This window comes from Vulpes lagopus, chromosome 1 (genome assembly GCF_018345385.1).
Source record: "Vulpes lagopus strain Blue_001 chromosome 1, ASM1834538v1, whole genome shotgun sequence".
Taxonomy (NCBI): Eukaryota; Metazoa; Chordata; class Mammalia; order Carnivora; family Canidae; genus Vulpes; species Vulpes lagopus.
This window is the reverse complement of record NC_054824.1, coordinates 184,126,878-184,146,700: the sequence shown is the minus strand read 5'-3', so window position 1 is coordinate 184,146,700 and position 19,823 is coordinate 184,126,878. Positions and strand designations below refer to the sequence as shown.

At 62.4% G+C, this 19,823-nt stretch overlaps 1 protein-coding gene across 3 annotated transcripts; it reads left to right on the top strand.

The window, feature by feature from the left end:
- Positions 1-235: 235 nt before the first annotated feature.
- Positions 236-19,492, top strand: TMEM9 (transmembrane protein 9). 3 transcript variants are annotated; one of them, XM_041765447.1, is made up of 6 exons: positions 236-375; positions 919-1,019; positions 2,068-2,159; positions 8,268-8,376; positions 10,727-10,858; positions 18,527-19,492. In XM_041765447.1, the coding sequence occupies exons 1-6, from the start codon at positions 345-347 to the stop codon at positions 18,674-18,676; spliced, it is 615 nt and encodes a 204-aa protein (XP_041621381.1). In that variant the 5' UTR covers positions 236-344; the 3' UTR covers positions 18,677-19,492. The 3 variants fall into 3 exon arrangements, with proteins under 3 accessions (XP_041621381.1, XP_041621372.1, XP_041621363.1); XM_041765438.1 differs by lacking the exon at positions 236-375 and adding an exon at positions 613-669; XM_041765429.1 differs by lacking the exon at positions 236-375 and adding an exon at positions 613-750.
- Positions 19,493-19,823: the final 331 nt, after the last annotated feature.

Below are 19,823 nucleotides of genomic sequence, written 5' to 3'. Positions count from 1 at the left end.
GGACTTGCACACCCTCCATGCTCCCCAACCTTCCGCTCCCCACCCCCCATCCTGGCCTTGCACACCTCGCCCCAGTCTGCAGGTCCAGAGCGCCCTGGGGCAGGGAGACCGCTAAGCCAGGCCCAGCCCACCACCTCCCCGCCACCGCGGCCTCCCCTCCTCCTCCGGGCGCTGGAGGGGGGGGTGGAGGTGGAGCCTGGTGGCGTCCTGTGCAGCAGAGATGCGCATCCCTAACATTCCCAGACGGTGAGCGAGGACAAAGCCCTGCATCGGGATTCTAAGGGCTTTGCTGTTGGCTCCAGCTCATCGCGTCCAAAGTGCTTTCTCTACAAAACACCAACAAGATGGATCCAGCCCGGGCCCTGCGGCCCCCAGGTCTGCGAGACGAGGAGGGCCGGGGCGAGCCGCGGGCGCTGCACAGGCCGGCGCCAAGGAAGGCCGCTCCCCGCGTCTGCCGGGCGGGCCGACGCTCCCTTTTCTTGCCTGGTCGGGTCGGAGAAATGCGCCCCGGTCCCTTGCGCGGGAGCCCGGGCCCCGCGGCGGAGTGGGCCCCGCCCCTCGGGCTGAGAGGCGGCTCGGGCGGCCAATGGGGGCCGGGAGGGGGCGGGGCTTTCCGGGAGGGGGCGGGGCTCTCCGGGGCGGCGGCGGCGGCGGCGGCAGGGCTCGCAGGTGGGCAGCGCGCCCGGGGAGCGGTGCGGGGGCATCTCGGGGGCGCGCGGGGGCGCAGCCCGGCCCGAGGCCCCTGGCGAGGTGGGGTCCTGCGTGCCCCGAGCGATCCCCGGGCCCGGGCAGCAGAGCGCGGCGGGGCGGCTGCGAGGGGCCGGGCCTGGTCCTGGGGACGCGGGGCCGCCGCAGGGGCGAGGGGAGGCGGGGGCCGGGGCGGGAGGCAGCCCCACTCCCTCCCTCTGTCTCCCGCAGGTGTCGGCCCGCCCGGCCCCCCAGGCCCGGTCAGCATGAAGCTCCTGTGTTTGGTGGCCGTGGTCGCCTGCCTGCTGTTGTCCCCAGCTCAAGCCAACAAGGTGAGGGGGGCGCCTGCAGCACCTGGGGCGCGACCCCCTGCCTGCGGACCGGGCCTGGCCGTCCTGTGTGGGCCCTGCTCGGGGCTGCAGGCCTCCCAGGGGTGGCGCGGGAGAGGGGTGGAGCCCTGAGCACGCCCCTGGATGGAGGCAGCCCAGGGAGTTTGCATTTGGAGGAGTCCCCCCCCCCCCCCCCGCCCCCTCCCCCTGCTCCTGGGTAAGCAGGGCTGGTTACAAAGCCTACCACTACCTACTAAGGACACTCAAGGAGCCTAGCGAGTGGACAGTGCTCCTGTCCTGGGAAAGCCTCTTGCACAGCTGGAGGTTTCCCTTACCCAGAGTGACCAACCTCAGCGCCTGGGACTCCTGAGAAATTGCCATTCTCTAGCGGTGCATGACCCGGAGCTGGGCTTGGGTAGCTCTAAGGAATTTGGAACTCTGAAGGTCACCAAGGCCTTATGTAAGATTGAGTCTGAGGGTTTGCTTCCAGCCCCTCTGGGGAATTCCCGACTGGAATGAGGTGGAAATAGTCGAGTTGTTGTTGTTTGTCTCTTACCCATTTCAGAGAGGAAGAACTTTTTTAAGGGGTTGCTTGGGGATTCCCGTGGAAATGATGCGTTTTGTTCTTGTTCACCCCTGCCCTCTGCCTTCCCCCAGTCCTAACCTAGGAATTTGGAGATGGGAGGGGGGCTCAACCATCAAGATTCCGGGGCCAAGGTGCACACAGCAGGTGTGGGGTCCAGAGTACAGCGGGCTGTCACTTTGCTGGCCACACACACCCCAGCTCCCAAGCACCCTGCTAGGGAATGGCAGCCCCACACGGTTTTCTGTAGGCCTCACTTCCCACCTGGGCAGTTTCTGTTTTGAGGGTCCTGTGATCGTAGCATCCTTTTTTGCAGAAGTCATTCCTTGCTGAACTTGGGGATGGGAAGGGTCGGTCAAGAGCATTCATGTATGGAACGGGGAATTCAAAGTTGGAAGTCCTGCTAGAACCTGAGCCCCAGGGCCCTGCCTACGTGCCTACCTGCCTACCCTGCGCTTTCTCTTCCAGAGCTCTGAAGATATCCGTTGCAAATGCATCTGTCCACCATATAGAAACATCAGTGGGCACATTTACAACCAGAATGTGTCACAGAAGGACTGGTAAGGCACTGTACAGGCTGGCTCATGGCTGCTACAACTAGCAGAAGTTACAAGCGTTTACTGGGGCTCTTAGATCCCTGGGGGATAAGCTTGCTCACTCATTCCTCCTGGAGCCTACAAAGGACTGTCTCGTCCGTGGTCACACAGCCGGTTGGGAATAAGGCCCAGATGTCTTGAATTCTAGCTAAGGGGTTCCTGGTCAGAGAAGTGGATTTTGTTATTTTGCTTTGATTTGGGTGTTTATTAATAATGCAAAAGGGTAGCAGAGAAATTGGGAGAGGTAAGTGCTATGCCCACATACTATGGGACCTCTGGTGTGTGGAGAGCTTTTGCAGAGCTCCCTAATGGGTGTGATTCGGTACCAGTCTCATTAACACCTTGGAAGGCAGGGGGAAGAGGTAGTGTTTCCTTTGTATAATTGCAGAGACTAAAACCCAAAGAGGAAATTTTAGTTATACTCCTGTAGTCCTGAATTCATTTCTGGATGCTTCCTTTTAAAAAAGAAGAAAAAAAAAAAAGAGAAAAGAAAAGAAAGAAGCACAGATTCATTCAGAGAAAGGAGAAGGGAAGTTACAACATAGTGCCCTAGAAGGAGTGGCTTAAGGGAGGCTCAAAAAGGAGAGTGGTTGGGGACATCTGGTGGCTGACAAAGACCAGGAGCAGGGCTGGCATGCTCTGGGAGGTGGGGCACATGGGAGTGGGAACCAGTTAGGTTCAATGCGGTTTTGTGGTCCAGAATTGGAACCAATAGAAACAGCTTTAAGGGGTAGCTTCAGGGAAACAGATTTAAGTGTGAGCCGAGGAAGTATTTCTAATCCAGATTGTTTTGGGGAGCTGAGAAGCCCCATCCTTGGAGGGATCAGCACGCAGGTGGGGTGGTTGTTTGCTAAGGGCCCCTTAGAAGGGATTTGCCTCACAGGGAGGGGGTGTCCAGTTCAGGCATCTGCTTGGCTGTTGCATTAGCATCATCAAGTGGGCTTTGAGAAAACACAGATTCCCAGCACCACCTGCCCCCCAGATTTGGGGGTTTTATTGTTTTCTTTCTTCCCAGCTTTACTGAGATCCACTAGGCATAGCACTCTATGTAAGGTTGATGATTTGATGCACATACGTATTGTGAAACGTCACCACAATAAGGTTAATGAATACCTCCGTCACCTTATATAATGACCGCATGTGTGTGTGTGTGTGTGTGCGTGTGTTAAGAACATTGAAGATCTACTCTGTCTTCACAGTTTTCAAGTGTCTAACGTAGCGTTGTTAACTGTAGTCCCCGTGCTGTACATACTCAATTTCCTCCCGTCCGGATTTGGATTCAGTAAATATCGGGGAGCAGGGGTGGGGGGCGGGAGTAACGTTTTCTTAAAGTTCCTTCGGTGATTTCGATGCAGTTGATTCAGAGCAGCATTTGGGAGTTTTGAACTTCTCCGGTTCTAAGATTGAGTGATTTTCCGAGAGGCTCGCGAGTGAGACGTGTAGACTTGGGATCCGGCCTGGGTGGCTGCAAATCCGGGTTGGCCCCTTGTTCATGGTGTGACAAATGACTTAATGTCCAGCATACCTCAGTGTTTCTCCTCCGTAAGCGGGTGGCGCTGTTTTGAGTATTAAATTAGTGTGCGTGTGCATGTGCGTGTGCGCGTGCATAGATCATCATCGTAAGACTTACACCACGGCCCCGGAAAACTTGAGCTCCTCCCACGGCGTAGACTGTTTCCCTCTGGCTTCAGTCATCCTGATGGATTCACAAAGGTCCTGGGAGGGGCCCCTGTGACCGCCCCGTATCTTTTCTTATCGTTTATCTTCTCCTTAGAAGTCAGAATTAGGGGATTGCCTAATGAACAATCCTAAATTGAGAACCTCGAGACATTTCCGTTAAGGGCGGTAGGTGGGAACTGAGGCTGGGCAGGATTCTTGGAGCAGAGGCTACATTGGTGACACCCCTCCCCCGCCACAGGGGTCGACACGGGTTGGGTAGGGCAGTGGGGCGGGGCTGGATCTGTGTCTTCAGCACCGAGGCTGGGGCCAGTGGAGGTCAGTTGTGTCCCTAAGGCTGTGCCCTGTGGGGGAATATGTGCGGCCTCGTGCAGAGTGAAGCCAGATGCGTCTGAGCCCCAGGCCTCACACTCCGCGCTCTAGTGCTGGGAGTTCCTAGCCACCTGCCTGTAGGAGGGCAGGAACCCTAACAACCGTGTCCGTCGGTGGGTCAGCCCGGAGGACGTTACAGAGGCAGCCCCGGAGCGGGAAGGAACCACGTACGTTAGTTCGGCGTCTTCCCAGCTCCTAAAAATTGAACCTTTCTGTAGACAGAATGTGTTCTGGAAGCACGACGTGCAAAATAGTCAGAGACCCATCCCTCCGCCCCTCCCTCCACCCACCTTCTCGCACGGAGGTTCCTGGGGTACCCTAGGGAACCCGGCCTGCAAGGCACTGATCGAGCTCAGCCTCCATTTATAAACGAGGAGCCGAGATCCAGAGGGGATAAAGAAATGACGTATGATCACGGAGTGCGTAGGAGAGCGGAGAATTGAACCCTGCTCATCTTTCTCTGTAGCCCTCTCCCTTGACACCACTGGTCCCAGAGAGGTACGTGAAATCCTTAGAGAGCAAGATCCCGTGTGGGGTTGCACCGACTCTTAAGAGGCCAGAGGCAGCAGAAAGGTTGCAGCGTTTCACTTACCCTTCCCCTAACCACCCTTCTCCAGCCTGTTCCCGGGAGTAGCAGGATTCCAATTGGAAGAACCTGGGTTGGCCCCTCCCAGCGGCCCCTGACACCCCACCTCGCTTGGCCTAGTGGGGAGTGCACACACCCCGCTGCAGCGTTGGAGTGACCTTCCAAACCCGGACCCCGTGTGGCTCAGAAAGGGAGGCATCTGGTCCTCAGAGGCCTTGTAGGGACTTCCTGGAGAAGAGAAGGTCCCGGAGCCGCTGTGTGTGAACCCGGCCTCGTCCCTCGGCCCCTCCCAGAGGCGGTGGCGTGTGGGGTCTGGAAACGGCAGCGTAGTTACGGTGGAGGAAGACCCACTCGCGAGCAAGGAGTGAAGTGTTGAAGTTGTTCCCCCAGGTGAGACTGGAGTCCCCAGGGGTTTAGGGAAATCACGTGTGCTACATACTGGATTTTCTAAGGGCAGCAGAGGCTTTTAGAGGACACCTCCTTTTTATTTCAACACCTGATCTTCACATCACACATCTTTGATGCCTCTGCCGGAAACCCAGCCTGAGTCTCGAAGGACCCTGGGATGGCTCAGAACGGGCCTGGTTGGTCTCAGAGAGCTACGCTTCACTCTTGCGGGATTCCCGTCAGAGCTGGAGGGGCCTTAAAGGTCGTGTGGTACAGCCCACGGATCCCAGAGGAGAGCCCAGGCCCAGAGGGCCCCAGACCTGGCTCTGCGTGCGGCGCGAGGCCTGGTTTGCCTCTGCGAACCTGGAGTGTGTTTGACTTTCCCCGGTGGTCGTGAAAAGGTGCATCTCGAGGTCACCTGCTTACCGTGATCCGTGGACTGTACGGGTTGAGGGCCTCCTGAGGGAGGCTGGGCCCATCAGGAGGCCCAGGTAAGGAGCTGAGCGTAGTCACAGGCCTCGCCGAGCCTGAGTGTCAGATGTAAGGACGAGGGTTGGGATTGGGTCCAGACCTCGTGGTGCTGGTGATGGCCACGTTGCCTTCCTGAGCTTGTTTCCCCCTCTTTAACTATGGGGCCTGGGATCTGTCATGCTCCATACTTGGGAGCACTTTTAGGTAAAGGTAGGCCAGGTGGGCGTGTTGTTAGGACAGTGTGGGGCTCCTGGGGGCCAGGTGGGCGTGTTGTTAGGACAGTGGGGCTCCTGGGGGCCAGGTGGGCGTGTTTTTAGGACAGTGTGGGGCTCCTGGGGGCCAGGTGGGCGTGTTTTTAGGACAGTGTGGGGCTCCTGTGGGCCAGGTGGGCGTGTTTTAGGACAGTGTGGGGCTCCTGGGGGCCAGGTGGGCGTGTTGTTAGGACAGTGTGGGGCTCCTGGGGGCCAGGTGGGCGTGTTGTTAGGACAGTGTGGGGCTCCTGGGGGCCAGGTGGGTGTGTTAGGACAGTGTGGGGCTCCTGGGGGCCAGGTGGGCAGTGTTTTAGGACAGTGTGGGGCTCCTGGGGCCAGGTGGGCGTGTTAGGACAGTGTGGGGCTCCTGGGGCCAGGTGGCGGTTGTTAGCAGTGTGGGGCTCCTGGGCATGGGCGTGTTGTTAGGACAGTGTGCTCCTGCCAGGTGGCGTGTTAGGACAGTGTGGGGCCCTGGGCAGGTGGGCGTGTTGTTAGGACAGTGTGGGGCTTGGGGGCCAGATGGGCGTGTGTGTTAGGACAGTGTGGGCTCCTGGGGCCAGGTGGGCGTGTCTGTTGGACAGTGGGCTCTGGGGCAGAGTGGGCGTGTTGTTGGGGACATGGGGGCACGGGGGCCAGCGTGCTGTTGTTAGGACAGTGGGGGTTGTGTGGGAGGGGGCGTGGTGTTAGGACAGTCGAGGGCCCTGTGGAGGGCGGTGTGGAGTGGGTGTCCGGGGCAGGTGGGCGTGTTGTTAGGACAGTGTGGGGCTCCTGGGGGCCAGGTGGGCGTGTTGTTAGGACAGTGTGGGGCTCCTGGGGGCCAGGTGGGCGTGTTGTTAGGACAGTGGGGCTCCTGGGGGCCAGGTGGGCGTGTTGTTAGGACAGTGTGGGGCTCCTGGGGGCCAGGTGGGCGTGTTGTTAGGACAGTGTGGGGCTCCTGGGGGCCAGGTGGGCGTGTTTTTAGGACAGTGTGGGGCTCCTGGGGGCCAGGTGGGCGTGTTGTTAGGACAGTGTGGGGCTCCTGGGGGCCAGGTGGGCGTGTTAGGACAGTGTGGGGCTCCTGGGGGCCAGGTGGGCACGTTAGGACAGTGTGGGGCTCCTGTGGCAGTCCCTTATTCAGGGAGCCGTGCTCTCCCAGCAGTGCGCTGGGTGCTGGGAATATGGAGACGGCCTCTGTCCTCAAGAACCTTAGCATCCGCTCGGGGGAGACTGAACGCATAAAGGTGGGATTACAGTGCGTGAGGTCAGTGCTGTGATAGAGATGAGCGTGGGGAGCTGGCTGCCGTGGGGACAGGTCAGATCTTTGGACTGGATCTCGAAGGACGCGTAGGATTGAGGGCATGGAGAGGGCAGGGGGCAAAGCCGTGCTGCTGGCAGAAGGCGAGAGTTGTGTCAGGGAGGGGAGCGTGGCCCTTTCAGAGAAGAGTCCAGAAGGTCAGCTGGAGGACGGGGAGTGGGTGTCGAGGGGCAGGGACAGAGCTGGACAGGTAAGCAGCCGTGGCGTGAGGTGCAGCCGTACGTACCCGCGGGGAGCAGCTCGGTTGTCCTCACCATAGAGGCCTGTAGAGGGACTGACCAGCTGTAGGCTTTGGGGGGCCGGGGGGTGAGGTGACTGACTTTCCCTCTGCTGACACCGCTTGGCTGCCCGGTGGGGAACTGGCACAGGCCCGGTGGGGAGGCTGGGTCCCCGGTCCGGGGCAGAGTGGTGAGACCTTCAGCTAGGACACGCATGGACCCCATAGAGAAGCTGTGTCTTCGAAATTTTTTTTTTTTTTTTTTTTTTTTTGTCTTCGAAATTTTTAAGGAGGTAAAATCAGTGGCATTTGGTGGGTTCACAGGTGAGAGGAACAGGCTGTGTCGAGGTGATGGCCACGTTAGGACCTGGTCAGCGGCGGGGGTGGTAGGGGTGCTCCCTGCCGTGGGGGACCCAGACCCCGGGACCGGGGAGCTGGGGCAGACAGCGGAAGGGTGGACGAGGGGTGCGTGGTCCCTGTGGGCCGCTCTGTGGTGGGTAGTGGGCAGCCGGCTGGAGCCGTGCTGTGGGGCGGTTCTCACTAGGGATTCAGGCCCGAGACCCCAGGCTTGGCCCCACCAGCTCTGCCGTGGGAACCCTTGGGCGGGATGAGCCCGTGCGCTGGGGGGCGTAGCCTGACACAAGGAGGCCGCCGAGGGCAGACGTTTGGGCGGAGAGCTGGCCGGGGTGGGCCCCGGACAGGTGCTGGGAAAGGGCTCTGCCCACCTGGCGCTTTAAGGTGCCCCCGGCCCCAGGCGCACCCTCGCCTCTGCCCACCCCCACCCCCACGCTCACCGCCTCATCTGTCTCTGTTGCAGCAACTGCCTGCACGTGGTGGAGCCCATGCCGGTGCCCGGGCACGACGTGGAGGCCTACTGCCTGCTGTGCGAGTGCAAGTACGAGGAGCGCAGCACCACCACCATCAAGGTAGCCCGGGCCTCGGGGGGCGGGGCGGGCCCACCCACTCCTGGCTGCCGGGCACCCACAGTCTTTTGCTGTGTTCTGGAACATTCCAAGTGGCTGTGGGACTGGCCTCTGGGCCGGCCTAGTCACCCCAGCGTCCCACACCTCTTGGAGCCGGCTGTGTCCTCTCCATCTGTCCAGTGGCTCCCATTACACGGGGCTGGGAGGTGGCGCTGGGAACCTGGGACAGGGGCTTCACGTCACTTTTTTCCTCCTGTTCTTTCCAGTTTCCCCCTTCTTTCTTCCTTTTGTTCAGTTAGCCTCTCTGAGGTGCCTTTTCAGTTTTGGGCGCCGTGCAGGGTGCTGCCCATAGAGCAGTAAGCCCGCCCTCCCAGAAGAACCCGTCTAACTGAGCCTCCACGGTGACCTCAGACCCCTGAAACCCCCACCCCGAGAGCTGTGGGCCAGGGCTGGGTGTCTGCGAGGTGGGGCCTGGCAGGAGGGGCTTGCGCCCCGAACCCCGTTCTCACAGGCCGTTGGGCGAGTTCAGGAGAGAAGTGGTAGACGTGGTCACCGTCATAGCGAGCGGGGCAGGGGCCTGGTCCTTTCCTCTGCCACTAGCAGGCTCCGCAGGACCACGGCTCACTGCAGCAGAGGCTGGGCCACCCAGAGCTCCCCGGGTCTCCTAGTCCGGCTTCCAGCTCCTGGGCCAGGCCCCACGTACCGATTGCTCGCTCTTCCCGGCCAGGTTCTAAGCTACTTCTGCTGGTCCCATGGAGAGTAGAAATAGCATCGAGAAAGGAACTGAGTTTAACGACACTGCCTGGTCCGTCAGGTTCTGCCTCTGAGGCTCAGGAGGGGAGGGGAAGCTCCCTGCTGCCGTCCTGCCCAGACCCGGGGGGCCGGCCGCTCCTTCCCTGTCCTGTGGTCCTCCGCGGCCTCGCCTTTCTGTCCCCCACTTGTCAGTCCTCGCCCCGTCGAGCTGTGCACACTCAACTGCTTTTATCCTCCCGCCTGAGCCAGCCCCTCCCGGAGCGTCTTTCTCCTGCTCTGAACGTGCTCCAGGGCCCCCCCGCTCTGGGGACCAGATGGCGGAGACTGGATGCTCAGCCAGGTGTCGCCTTCCCTACTTGGCAGAAAGGGACTTCCCGACGCAGGGACCTCATCAGACACACTTCCTAATCCTCAGATTTCCCTCCAGTCCTCCTCCCTGGGAGGCCCCCAGGCCCCAGCTTCAGCCTCCTAGAGACTCCGCCTCCAGTCCCCTTGCCCTTCCCAGGGTACGGCCAAGAGGTCTAACCATTCACCTGTTTAAAGGGGCTCGGATGCTACTGCTCCAGTCAGGGAGGAAGTTGGTCCAGTGGAACTTGACCTTTGACTGAGCTGGGCTTTGACCCGAAAGTCCCAAGGTTTCCTTCTTTTATCCATAATCACGGTCTCATTTGGGGTCAAGGTAGGGGATCAGAAGCCAGTGACGCCCAGGCGTCGTGGAAGTAGAGAGAGCATGTGAGCCAGAGTCAGTGAATCTGAGTTCAGGTTACGTCTCTACCATTTGCCAACCTTGGGACCTAGGCTGAGTGGTTCAGGCTCGTGGTTCTCCGTCGGGGGAGTACTGGCCGCCCAGCGGGCGTTCAGACGCGAGCGAAGGTGCTCCTGAGGTCCAGGCACAGAGGCGTAGGGGTGACGCCGTTACAGGGCCCGTGGCTGCTGAGTGTCTTGGGGCGTCCTGACTCGGATGCCCAGAGCTCCACTCTGGGGAGCCCTGAATTCGCCTCGCTGAATGTGTCTCTCCTGGAAAACAGAAGTCACTCCAGCTTGTGAGGCTCTCCGTGTGTGAGGGACTCGGGATGTTGTCATCCTGCCCCGTGCGGGCGACTGATGGGGGGCTGTGGCCTCCAGCCAGCAGCACACACCCTGCCAGCCTGTCCCCCCACCCACTGGCGTGCCCTCTCCGGACCGGAGCTCCCCACCTGTCCATCCCGCCCTTGGCCGTGGGCAGTGCGCCCTCGTCGTGCCCCGGGTCTCAGCCTCAGGCCTCACCAGCCGGTTCTTCCTTATTCCTCCCTTGTGCCCGATTGCTTTCCACCCTTTCTTAGAGCCAGGTGGGTCCCGTTTCCCCACTCCCCAACCCTGGGGGCACCTTGGGGTGGCAGGATCCAGACATCTTCCTTTATTATCTGTTGTTTTTGTGCCTGCTGTTCTTAGGGGATCCCCCCAGTTTAGGGCAAAGCTGCTAAATATGTGGAATAGGGCCCCGTCCCCGCTGTCTTTCCCTCCAAGCCCGCAGCTCCCGAGACAGCCCCTGCCTCTGAATGTGCATGGCCGTCCTGGCCCCCGGGTGTCAGTTACAGGGCAAGCTGGCTCTCTCCCCCAGGTCATCATTGTCATCTACCTGTCAGTGGTGGGGGCCCTCTTGCTCTACATGGCCTTCCTGATGCTGGTGGACCCTCTCATTCGAAAGCCGGACGCCTACACCGAGCAGCTGCGCAATGAAGAGGAGAATGAGGTAAGCAGGTTCCTGGGCGCCAGGGCCCTGCCCGAGCTCTGCCCCGAGCTTTGCCCACACGTGGGGGCCCAGGCGGGGTCTGCATCCCCATCCCCCCACGCGCCAGTTTGCTTTTCTCCTGTTCGGTGGCCCACACACCGCCCCCCCCCCCCGGACCCCGGAGCTTCCCTCAGCAGGGAGCTGCCCTCTGCACTTGCAGGTGAAGCAGGAGCTGGCTCTGCGCTTTGCCTGTTGTCTGGCATCAGGCCGCCCCCATGCATGCACCGGGGGCCCGGGTGTTCCCATTCGTGCCTCCCTGGGCTGAGGGGAGCCCACCCACCAGGGCTGGTCACATGCAAACACGCTCCACGTGGTGTCCTGGTGACTCGGACACTGGTGTCGAGTTGGCGGTGGGCTTGCAGAGAGCGGGTTGGGACTCTGTAGACCTCTGTTGAGCGCCCGCTCGGTGCAGAGCACAACCCGGGCACTTTAAGGGAAAAGCCGGATTTTAAGAGCCTGCGGGGACTGAGGTGCTTGAGGGACCTGGAGCGTTTCGGGGCTGGGGTAAGCACGTAGGAATGGCGGCAAGCAGAGCCGGCCCGCAGCTTTAGGCCGCACAGTTACTGGCCTCCGGTGTCAGGCTAAGGAGTTTCCACTTCATTAGATGTGGAAGATGGGGAGCCACTGCTGCCGGGCAGCTCACAGACCCCCCTGGTCAGGGCTGGTGGAGCTCGGGCCGGGCCCTGCATGCCCGGCAGCCACCGTCACCCTCCGCCATCTGTCCCCGTGCTAAAGGGTTTCGGGTGCCCTGCAGAGGACGCCCCGAGTGGGCCAGAGCTGGGTGGAGGAGAGGCAGCAAGCGTGTGCAGCTGGCCAGGGTGGGCGGCCCCCCGCCGGGTGCCCAGAGCTCTGCCATCCTGGGAGAGCACCGCTGCCAGGCCGGGGGTACCCAAGGGCAGGCCAGGCCTCCCCGCCGTGCTTTACCCTGAGCCCAGGCTCCGGGCAGTTGTGGAAAGCACGGACCAGTCTGCTGCGGGAAGGAAACGGATGGAGCGAGTGAACCAGCACGGGTACCGAGGGGCTTTTAGGGTGGCGCATCTCAGCATGTCCTGGGCGAAGTTAAAGACACTGGGAGATGCTTAGCTTGGGGGAAAAAAAAAAAAAAGCCAAAACTGGAGGAGGTACGTGACAGCAGCCTTCGGGTGTTTCGTCTGCCCGCCGGTGAGGCCAGGGGCAAAGGACCCACAGCGGGGAGTTGAGAGGGAGATTTAACACGTGGGAAGGATGTCATCCGCCGGACGACACGGTGGAGAACGGCTTCCGAGGGAGCCAGTGTGCTTGGGTTGCCAGAAATGGCCGGACATCGGCTCAGCTGCCCCCCGGCGGTCAGCACTGAGCATGTGGACCCCGGGCAGCAGGTGGGAACGGCCAGGCCCCCCACCAACAGGGTCCGGGCTCCCGTCTCAGCGTGCAGCCATCGGGCGTCGTGAGTCTGGGCCGGCGTAAGCGAGACGACGAGGCCGGAGAAGGAGGGAGGCCTGACCATCCACGGCCCCGCTGCTTCTCCTGGGTTTGTGCCCGGGCCCTCCCCAGCCTGCCCCCAGGCTCCTGCTGACACAAGTTTGGCCAAAGGGGGAGCAGAGAGGATGAGCCTCGCCCCTTGGAGCTGGGGCCCGAGAGGTGGTGGCGCTGGCAGTTGGGTGGTCTGTGTTCAAGAGGAAACCTCGCGTGCCTACCTGGTTATTAATGTGCAGTAATAGCAGCTCTGATGGGGAGGAGCATCGCTAATAAACACTCGGTGATTAGGGGTAATGTGGTAATTGCAGTCCTGGCTGGGGGAGTAATTGAGAGATGCAGCCCCGTGATTACACAGCCCGCGCGCGGCGACTCCTCTGGAATGCGTGGCTCTCGGGCATGGCCTTGCTGCGTCTCCTGCCGTCCTGGATGTGGTGCCAGAGGGGAGGGTGGCCTCCATCGCTGGGGCTGGGCCCGGGCCCCTCTCGCCCAGGTGACCTGGGTGCTTCCCACTCTGAGGCTTACGTCCCAGCTGCCTCTGCTTGTGTGGGGGGCTTTATGGGGGCGGGGGCGGGGGTTCGATTTGGTCACCAGTGCCTGAGAGCAGGTCCCGAACCCAAGGGTGGACAGTCCCTGGGTGCAGATTTTGGCCGAGTAGGAAGGAGGGCTGTCCTACGGGGAGGTGCCTTCCGGCCGTGTGTCGTGGGGGTCTGCGGGGGCAGTGGGGTGTCTTAGGCGGCTCCCCCACTGAAGCTGGCAAGCCCACCCGTGCTGTACACCGTAGGGGAGATTTCCTGCCAGGAGACAGAGATGGGGTGGATGACACCCCCTCACCTCCTACCCCGACGTTCTAGAAGGTACTACAAGGTGTTCCGTCTCTGATGCCCTGACCAGAGGCTCCGGGGGAGTGGGGGTGCAGAGTGCAGCTCCTGGGTACAGGAGGGTGGCTAAGGGAGCACCTCAGGGCAGCTGTGAGCGGGTCTGCACACACCGCCCCCGAGTCCCAGCATGTGCCCTGGCGCCCCACCCCCTCACCTCCTGACTCTCTGTGCTGTCCCCAACTTGGGTGTTCTAGGTCCTCCCTCCCCGGGGGGTCAGCAGCTCCGTTTTTCTCCCATAAACACGGCTTCTCTTCTTCCCACTGGCCTCCCAAATCCCGCGGGTGGCGCCGTGTAGACTTCAGACCTCCTGACTGCCTTCGGGGCTTGAAGCCCCAAGACGGAGCCCAAACCAAGTGAATGAGCCGTGGCCATAAAGGCCAGACGAGGTTTTAGGAGATGGGCAGTGGGGGGAAAGCTGGTGCTCTCGGAAGCTCTTTGTTAGGCAGGGGCTGGGGACTTTGCCTCCTGTTAGTCTGGGAAGGAAGGCTTCCTGGCAGAGGCGGTCTTCGGAGGATGCATAGGAGACTGGAGATCTCGTCTCTCCAGATACCCGGTGCCCCGAGTCGTGGACGGCGAGGGGTGCCCTGCTGACCCCCGTCGCTTAGTGCACGTGGGGACACGGGGGTGGGGCTGGGAGAGCAGGTCCCTCGGCCACCTGGCCTCTGGCCAAGCAGCAGCAGAGCCGGGGCTGAGGCTGCGTCTCTGGGTTCATGAGTGTCTGCGGAGCATTTCCCTTAAGAAGGAAACAAGCAGGATGGGGTCTCCGCTGGGTGAGGGATTTGGCCTTCCCTCCCAAAGGAAGAAAGGACGGGACCTATCAGGTCCCTTAAGTGTCAGCCCAGGCCCCTGCAGCTCCATGACCTTGAGGAGGAGGCTCCAGGGCCCCCGCCCCATGCCTGGGATCCAATCAGAGAGGAGATCTGGGGATTGGCTCACTTCCCAGGTTTGGGGGCGCTCGGCTCCATTCCCCCAATTCCTGTAGCCAGGAGCTCTCCTGCCCTGGGGCGAGAGGTCTGGAAGAGGAAGGGAGGCCTCCCCCACAGCCCCGGCCCCAGCGCCCCAGGAGGGAGATGAAAGCCTGTCGTGTTCCCTTTGAAAGTGCTGGCAGGCCTCGGTGGGCCCTGATTGCCCAGGCTGCCTCCCCTGGGATTCCGGCGGCATTAGGCCTAATCCCCGGGCTCAGACGCCCTTTGAAAGGAGGAAGCAAGCATGTTTGCTGGGACAGAAACAGCAAACAGAGCTTGTTAGATGTACGGGTTTGGCCCCCTTTGAAGAGAGAGAGGAAGGGTTTCCGTGAGGCTGCGTGTCTCTGCTCCCCGCAGCGTGGCCCCGAGCTCTGAGGGTCCTCAGAAGCCTCCCCCACGGGGGTGGGTACAGTCCGAGGCCCCAGTGCAAGAGGGACGCGAGGGGAACCCCAGGTGGCCGGGGCACGGGGGGACACGGGGACGGGAAGGCCCAGGGCCCCGTGGTGGTCGGGCCGCGCTTGGGCTGACCCCTCGCCCCAGGAGGCTGCCGGAGAACCTTGCAGAGGACGCGCTGATGGGGACGGTTCCCTGGGGACGGACAGACGACTGCGGTTCCGTGGCCGTTTGTCGAGCATCCAGCACTGTCCTTGGGAGCTGGGCTATGGAGGCAGAGCTCGGGGCTGGGGTCCGGTGTGCCGTCCAGTAGCCGTGGCGCACGACCTCCCGGCGCATCCTCCGTCGGGAACGGCTGTTACTCGTTCTGACCTCAGTGTCGTCGTGATGACGCGTGTGTCCGCTTGACGAGGGTTTGCTCGTCCTGAAGCACGAGCGGTGTCTGCAGGCTCTGAGCACATCAGCAGCCTGATGATTGCTGGAGGGAAGGCCTGGGGCAGCAGGAGCAGAGTCCTGGCCGTGAGGGCCCCACGTGGGCCTGGGTGGCTGCAGGGCCGGGGCAGCGGGCTGGGTTTCTGCGTGGGGCGCATGGTGTTGGGGGCCCCAGCGAGGTGGCTGACAGCGTGGGGGAGGCACGGAGAGCTCTGCAGCAGAGAAGCAGTGGGGTGGGCTCCAGCAGGACGGATTGGGGTTACGCTTGGAAAACTGACGGAGGCCATGGAGCCCCCTTTGTGAGGGGCTTGGCACCCGGGCCGTTCGCAGCCGTGTGACCTGGTCGGAGACAGCGCCGCGGGGGTGGGCATTCCTGTCCTCGGTCCCCTTGTCATCAGAGGGACTTCGGCCCCGCCCAGGGCTGTCTCTGAACCAGAGCCTGTGCATCTGGGCCCCTTGACGGTGTTGTCCGCTCTGGCCTGTGCGCACCAGCTTTTGGGGCCTCCCAGGCCAGACAGGAGGAGGGCCTGGCTCGAAGTCCCCGATTCCCGGGGCCTCTGCAGGCGCGTGGTGCTCAGTCTGGCCCCGTGGAGAGATACCAGCTTGCTTCTTTGAGCAGCCAGCGCCGCAGGAGCACCCAGCAGAGCGCAGCCACCACATGGCTCGTCTCGCGTGGCCTCGGTTTCCTTGTCTGCAGCGGAAGTGACGTTACCCCGTAAGCCCAAGCCTGCGGGTGATCCGCGTAAAGTCCTCAGCAGAGCCCCCAGCACACGGTGACATCGTCACGCCGGCCTGGTCCCACGGGGCACCCCCCCCCGGGGCTCCCACCGGGACCCAGGTGCCTCCCCCCTCCTGGCTGCCGTCCTGCGTCCCTGCCGTCCCCGGAGACCCTGCCTCAGAGGGACGGGGCAGGGACGGTGTGATTTCTCCCGCGCCTCCAGCTGCCGTCCCGCGGCGGAGCAGGAAAGGATGAGGCCCCACTCCGGGCCGCCTCTAGAACACACGTGGAAGCTTTAATACCTTTTAATCGGACTATTAGCAGTGGAAACACGGAGCCTCTCAGCAGCAGCTTTCCCCCACTTAGGAGCTGCTTGTTAAGACTTTACATGAAGGGGAAACAAATGATCTGTGGTCCTGCGGTGAACTCCGGCGTGTTCCTTAATGCTCTGCTCTTGGCTTCCTCTGCCTTCCCCTCCTCAAGGTGCTCCCTGGAGCTGCCGAGCCGTCGGGAGACGCAGGGCTGAGGCTGGCGCGTCCCTCCAGGCCTGCCCCCGGGGCTCAGCCTGGCACTGGGGACCAGATGAGAGGCGGGGGGAGAACAAGGCCCTTCGGTCCTGAAGCCAGGACAGTGCTGGGCCCCGGTGGGTCTTAAGTGCCTGCCGCGTCTACACGGCCGCCCGCCCCGGGGCCTGTCCTTGGCCCCCTGTAGTGCCCAGGGGCGCAGCCGAGCCAGGAAGGAGGGGAATCGACCGTGGTAGCTTCTCCGGGGCAGCTCCCGGCGGCAGCAGGCTGCCAGCTGTCTCCCCCTTTCTCCCGCCTGGTGGACCCGAGCTGGCCCCTGATGCGACTAATTGCTGCTGCGAGTCGAGCGCTTGCCATCGGCCCGGCGCTGCGGAAGGCTCCGCTCGGGTGTCTCGCTGAGAGGCCGCTCTTGCGGTCCCCGTCCTACGGCAGGGACGTAGGCTCAGACGACGAGCTAGCTTTGCCCAGGGTCGCTTCCAGGAGGCGTCGGAGCCAAGGTGCGGAGCAGGTGCGTTTGACGCCACGGCGCTCTGAACCACGGAGCTGAGCCACCAGGGGAGGAGGAGCCGGGGACGCTTCTCGGGCTCCTCGTCCGTGAAGGCCAGCGTGCGAGGAGCTTCACACGGGGCGCTTTGCTTCACCTCGACACTCCCATCTCCTGAACCCCGAACCATGTTTTTCAAAGCGTCGGTCACCAGCCGTCAAGTCGTGAAATCAGTGTAGTGAGTCACGACCGGCGTTTTAAATACTTCGCAGAGCAGGGGACATCAGCGGCCTCAGGCCAAGTGTCTTACACGACGGTTCTCTTACGTGTGTGTGCACGTGACTGTGCACACGCACTGGGTCATCGGGTACTTGCAATTCCTGCCGACAGGACAGTCAAAACCATCTAAGACCGGCTTTATTCAGCTCACGTTTGCAGAAATAGCCACTTGTCCAGGGACCTAAAGCCACTCGGTGGCTGAGGCCGTGCCTCTGTCCCAGCTCCCGGCTGGGCTCCGAGCCAGATCTCCTGGGGGCCCAAGCCCCGAACCCAAGAGTCCTGACCTTGGGCTCGGTGTGCTCCCTGCCTGCACCCGCGTCCCCAGTGTCACCACCGCCATCCCCAGCTGGGCGGACCGGGAAGCCGTCCTGGGGGGGTCCTGGCCCGGGGCTCCCCGGGAGGCAGTGGCCCTCATGAGACAGCGACTCAGAGCTCGCTGCAGCCCTGCGCTACCCCCCAGCCTCACCCCTAGCCGGCCACCTCTCTGTACCTGCCAGCTTGCTCTCCCCTACTCTCGCCTCACCGCCCCTCCCGGCTCCCCAGCCTGGCAGCTGCAGGGCGACAGAAGCCGTGCCAGCGCGGGGCATTAGAAGCAAAGTTGCATTTACTGGGCGGCTCTGGGCTTAGAGAGGTGCGCTAATCCCTTAAGAGATGTGTGGCAGGAGATGAGAGGCAGGGAGAGCGAGGGAGGAAATCCCCACGGGGGTGTGGGCCTGGCCCTCGGCTCTAATTCCCCCCAAAGATCAGGTTGGGGTCCCGCAGGAAATGCACGGGCTCCGGAGCTTCAGAGGCAGAGAGGTGGTAATTAGGGGAGCTGCTGCCTCTGACAACAGAAGCGGTTCCGCGGGCAGAGGGGAAGGGGCTCCATGGGGCACACGGAGAATTGCTGAGCTACCCTGGCCTGTCCGCGGGCAGTGGGCCAGGCAGGCTCCGGGCTGGGAGTGCCGGGAGTGGACCCCGAGGTTCCATCCCTGCCCGACTCCCTTCGGGCAGAAGTGAGGGACATCCGTTCCTTCCCGGGGACAGTGGGCCCATGTTCCCCGTGGCACACACGTGCCGCTGGCTCAGGGCAGCCAGGCCCTCGTGCTGGGCCTTCCTGCTGTCCCTGGGCAGTGGCTGGCAGGCTGGAGGCGTTCCGGGGTGCCCTGGGGCGCACAGATGCCTTCCCTGAAGCCACGGATGGCGCCAGGGCCTCTGCGCTGACCTAGTGAGGTCCTGAGGCCGCAACTCAGTATTCACCCTGAGGGTCGGAAATAGGCCAGTGGGGTGCGGCCTCGTGGTCACTGGGGCCCCAGATGGCACTCGTCCCGCAGCCCCGACCCCAGGCCCCACCCTACTCGGTCTCCGGATGCTGAGGATGCTGAGCGGCGCCCCCAGCCTCCCACGTGGGGGAGCTCAGCCTTGGGGTTTGCCCCAGGGCATCCTTTCTGTGTGGGGTTTCAGGGCCCCGCCCTGGCCCTCGGTACTGACTCTTCTCCCCCTTTTCTCCCCCCTACAGGATGCTCGCTCTATGGCAGCTGCCACCTCCCTTGGGGGCCCTCGAGCAAACACCGTCCTGGAGCGGGTGGAGGGCGCTCAGCAGCGGTGGAAGCTGCAGGTGCAGGAGCAGCGGAAGACGGTCTTCGATCGGCACAAGATGCTCAGCTAGACGGGCCGGCGAGCTTGGGCTCAAGGACCAGGACCCACGGCTTCCAGCTCCTGGGGCTGCCCCCCCCAGTACCGTCCCCCCCCCCCAGGACTTCTCTTGAGAAGCCCGAGGCCTTCTTCCCTCTCCCTCTCCTTAGCTGGTTGAATCTGGGAAGAGTGGTGGGGTCCCTGCTCAAGGCTTTGGGCTCGAGGGGAGGGGGCGGCGACCCTGCAGGTGGCCTCTGGATTGGGGCAGTCTGCACCCCCTTCCTTCACCCTTCCCGCCTTCCGGCTCCAGATCTCGGGAGGCTCCAGATCTCGGGAGCGCTCTTCCCCTTGCCAGGTGCAGCTGGGTCACCGGGAGCTCCGTGCGCAGGAGGAAGGCAGTCAGCATGTGCTCCTCCTCTGCGTGGCTCTTACGGCTGCCTTCCCCACAGCGCAGCCTGGTTCCGGTCCCCAGGGTAGCTCTGGTGGGACAGCTGATGCCACCGAGCTGCTCCCTGTGGTCGGGGCCCACCCGGGCGCTTGGCTCCCCGCCCCTCCCCCACACTCTCCCACCAGCACGGGGCAGTGCCGCGCCCCTCGCTTCCTGCGGCACCTGGCCCCTCACTCCCGCCCCTGGAGGCCAGGCCATCCCCACCTCCCCGTGTCTGCCGCTGCTGAGCCGACACTTGGTGGGACCACGCGACTGAGAGGCTGAGCAGTGGCTCTGAGTTCCATGGCTCCTGTCCTGGGATTGCCACTCGCCTCATTTCATTGCACCCGTGCATGGAGAGAAACGTTTGTCCTGTTGTCTGTAAACCAAGGAAGCCATCATTAAACTGTCTTATTTCTCCCACTTTCTAGACTTCAGGAGATCTAGAGAGCTTAGTGTTTCACTGCATCCCAGGGAGGGGACCAGAGAACAACCCCGATAGGTCCGGCTGAGCACCAGGGCCCAGACCGACTGGGTGGCTGTGGTAGGGCCCACGGGGGGGGGGGGGGTCTGGGGAGAGGGACGGGCTCCTCACAAGCTCTGTCCACTGGCCCCCGGGAATGACCCTGAGACGTTGTGCTTCATCTTTGTGGGAGACTCTGAACGGTGCCCAGTGTCGGCATCTTCACAGATAAAGTAAAAAGTGCTCACTGCAAAACCCGAAAGTTTTCCCTAACGAAAACCCGCGGCTACT